The sequence below is a fragment of the Anneissia japonica genome, unplaced genomic scaffold (genome assembly GCF_011630105.1).
Source record: "Anneissia japonica isolate Jap-2015-1 unplaced genomic scaffold, ASM1163010v1 scaffold287920_len488460_cov166, whole genome shotgun sequence".
In the NCBI taxonomy this organism is placed as follows: Eukaryota; Metazoa; Echinodermata; class Crinoidea; order Comatulida; family Comatulidae; genus Anneissia; species Anneissia japonica.
In genome coordinates, this window is record NW_022745460.1 from 291,682 (window position 1) to 294,213 (window position 2,532).

Consider the following 2,532-nt stretch of genomic DNA (forward strand, 5'->3'; position numbering starts at 1 on the left):
CATTCAAATCTCATAAATAACAGAGTGCGATAGATTTTGACAAAACATTAATACAAATATGAAGCATTGTGATTGGTAGCCTATCGTGTGAATCGGTAACCTGTCACGTAAATTTGGTAGGCTCCCGTGTATTCGGTAGCCTCTAGTGTGAATCTGTAGCCAACGGACTGAATCAGTAGCCTATGGTGTGAATCAATAGCCTGCTATGTAAATCGGTAGTCTCCAGTGTTAATTGGTAGCCAACAGGGTGAATCGGAAGGCACAGTGTAAATTGGTAGCCTCGAGTGAGAATCAGTAGCCTACTGCGTACTCAGTAGGCTACTGATTCACACAGGATTAGTAGTCTACTGTGGACGCAGTAGCCTACAGTATGAATCGGTAGCCTACCGTGTGAATCGGAGGCCTCCAGTGTAAATCGGTAGGCTAACCATGTATTACCGAGTGAATCGGTAGCCTACCAGGTGAATCAGTAGCTTACCGTGTGAATTAGCCTAACCGTGAGGATCAGGAAATTACTGTGAATTGGTAGGTTGTACTGTACCATCGTAAATGATAGCCTCAGTAACCTACCGATTGCTACCACTACTACTTACTGTCCTTTGCTGGAACAACTATCAGAGCTCTGTCCACAAAAACGGTGTTTGTAAGGTGCTGGGCGACTGCAACACTGCTCTCATCTTCATACTTAGCAAAGCAAATCTGGGATTGGTTTTCTCTGTATCGGGAAAAGAAAAACATCAAATTATTTTATGTTTGTGTTGACTCAACAAGCTGAATGATGAACTTTCTAAATCGTTACGCCTGGGAATCTAGACTATACATCCAATACGCCTTTTCCACGAATCGGTAGACATCTTGAAGTGATGACAAACATACCAAGTCAGTGGTGCGTAACCAAAAAAAATATGATAAGCTTTGAGGCTAAATTCTTGTCCTCATGTTATTTAAAATGAACTTACTCTTTTTTATACCGAAGTAACTATGGCTAGCCTAGTAGCATACATAATAGGCCTAGCCTAGGCCTATATAGGAGTTTAGCCTGCGATGGGCCTTATCTTACATATAGTTTAGTTTTTGAACAATAAGTCTAGGCCTAGGCCTCTAGTAGCTCTGGCCCTAACCTAAACCTCAACCATATAGATGGCCCTTATTAATATTAATACTAATACTAATAATAGGTCCATGCCTCAACTTTAAATAAAAGCTAGGCCTAGGGCTAGCCAATAAACAGGAAAGGGCTTCATCCCTTACTTTTTTATTAATTTATTTATTTTTAGGCCTAGGCCCTAGGAGGTATGCCTAGGCCCTGGCCTATTTACGGTAAATAATTAGTACTTACTCTCTACTTGGAACCAAAACAATATCCTCAACCCTTCCAAGAAATTCGAATAATGTTTTCATTTGCTCGACCGTGGCAGACGGTGACACATTTGTGACTTGGATGACGCGAATACCCGACATTATGTGATTTGTGATAGAATCAATCAAGCTAGGCCAAAGAAAACAATGCTGAGCTCTAGGCTGAATGTTTGACTTGTCCGCCGGTGCTCTTTCGGCGTGGCTAGGCCAGGCAGGGCCTACCTAGGCTAGGCAAAATGCTCAGCTAATTATTAGCCGGCAGAGTCCATTAACCGTTATCGTATACGAAAATATTGACTGAATAATAAACTAAAATATATGTATGTTAAATGAGCAGTAAGCCCTTGATCAATGTTGGTATTCTCTCACCAAATTGATTCAATTCAACCCCAGCTTGAATTGGATCAACGAAAACTCCACACGCTTTCGTCTATGAAGCGCCTGGTATTCATTAATTATGTACCCGAGCATTTAATAAATTCTGGTAGATTTTAACGAATATTATTTATTCATAAGTAAAACAGTTTTATTTTACCTATAACAAAAATCATATTTTATAAAATACACAAACATTTGTAAACAGTTTCTAAGAATTTAATTTTAATTAAACTTTTTGCGCCTCATACTATGGTTCGAAATCAGGAGGATGCTAGGTATAGAGAGCGCAAGGCAATTCGAGTGGAAACCATAGAGCTATTGTGGAAACAGAGACAATAATGATGCGAATACATATGGAACGCCGTTAATTATCGAACATCCACAGTGTAGAGCCCCATTTACACCAGACACGATTACGACACGACAACGACATATCATCGCGTATTTTGTATTCTTCAACACTGCGCGCATCTGTATCGTATCGTTGTCGTGTCGTAATCGTGTCTAGTGTAAATGGGGCTTAAGCTAGGCTTGTAAGCAGACGTTGAAAATTAACCGTTTTATCCTATCATGATGGTCGCCATGATAGAGGCCTATTATAGTCACCGAATGCTAAAGTCGCCGAATGATGTAGGCTTGAGCCACTGAATACTAAAGTCGCCGAATGATGTAGTCGCCAAATGCTAGGGTCGTCCGAATGAAAAAAAAAAAAAAAAAACGCCGCGGCATGACAATTGCGCCGAAAACATAGTAGCCGCCGAATGAGAAAGTCACCCCCGCATGCCAAATGCGCCG

The 2,532-nt window shown here is 40.8% G+C and overlaps 1 protein-coding gene across 1 annotated transcript in view; it reads right to left on the reverse strand.

Moving 5' to 3' along the window:
- The window catches only part of LOC117119954 (splicing regulatory glutamine/lysine-rich protein 1-like), a gene marked incomplete in the record, with an annotated part of 36,334 nt that extends 34,539 nt beyond the window's left edge, over positions 1–1,795 (reverse strand). Inside the window, 2 exon segments of the mRNA XM_033264929.1 lie at positions 594–715; positions 1,340–1,795. Coding sequence (XP_033120820.1) covers positions 594–715; positions 1,340–1,461 — 244 coding nt within the window.
- Between the last annotated feature and the right edge of the window lie 737 nt (positions 1,796–2,532).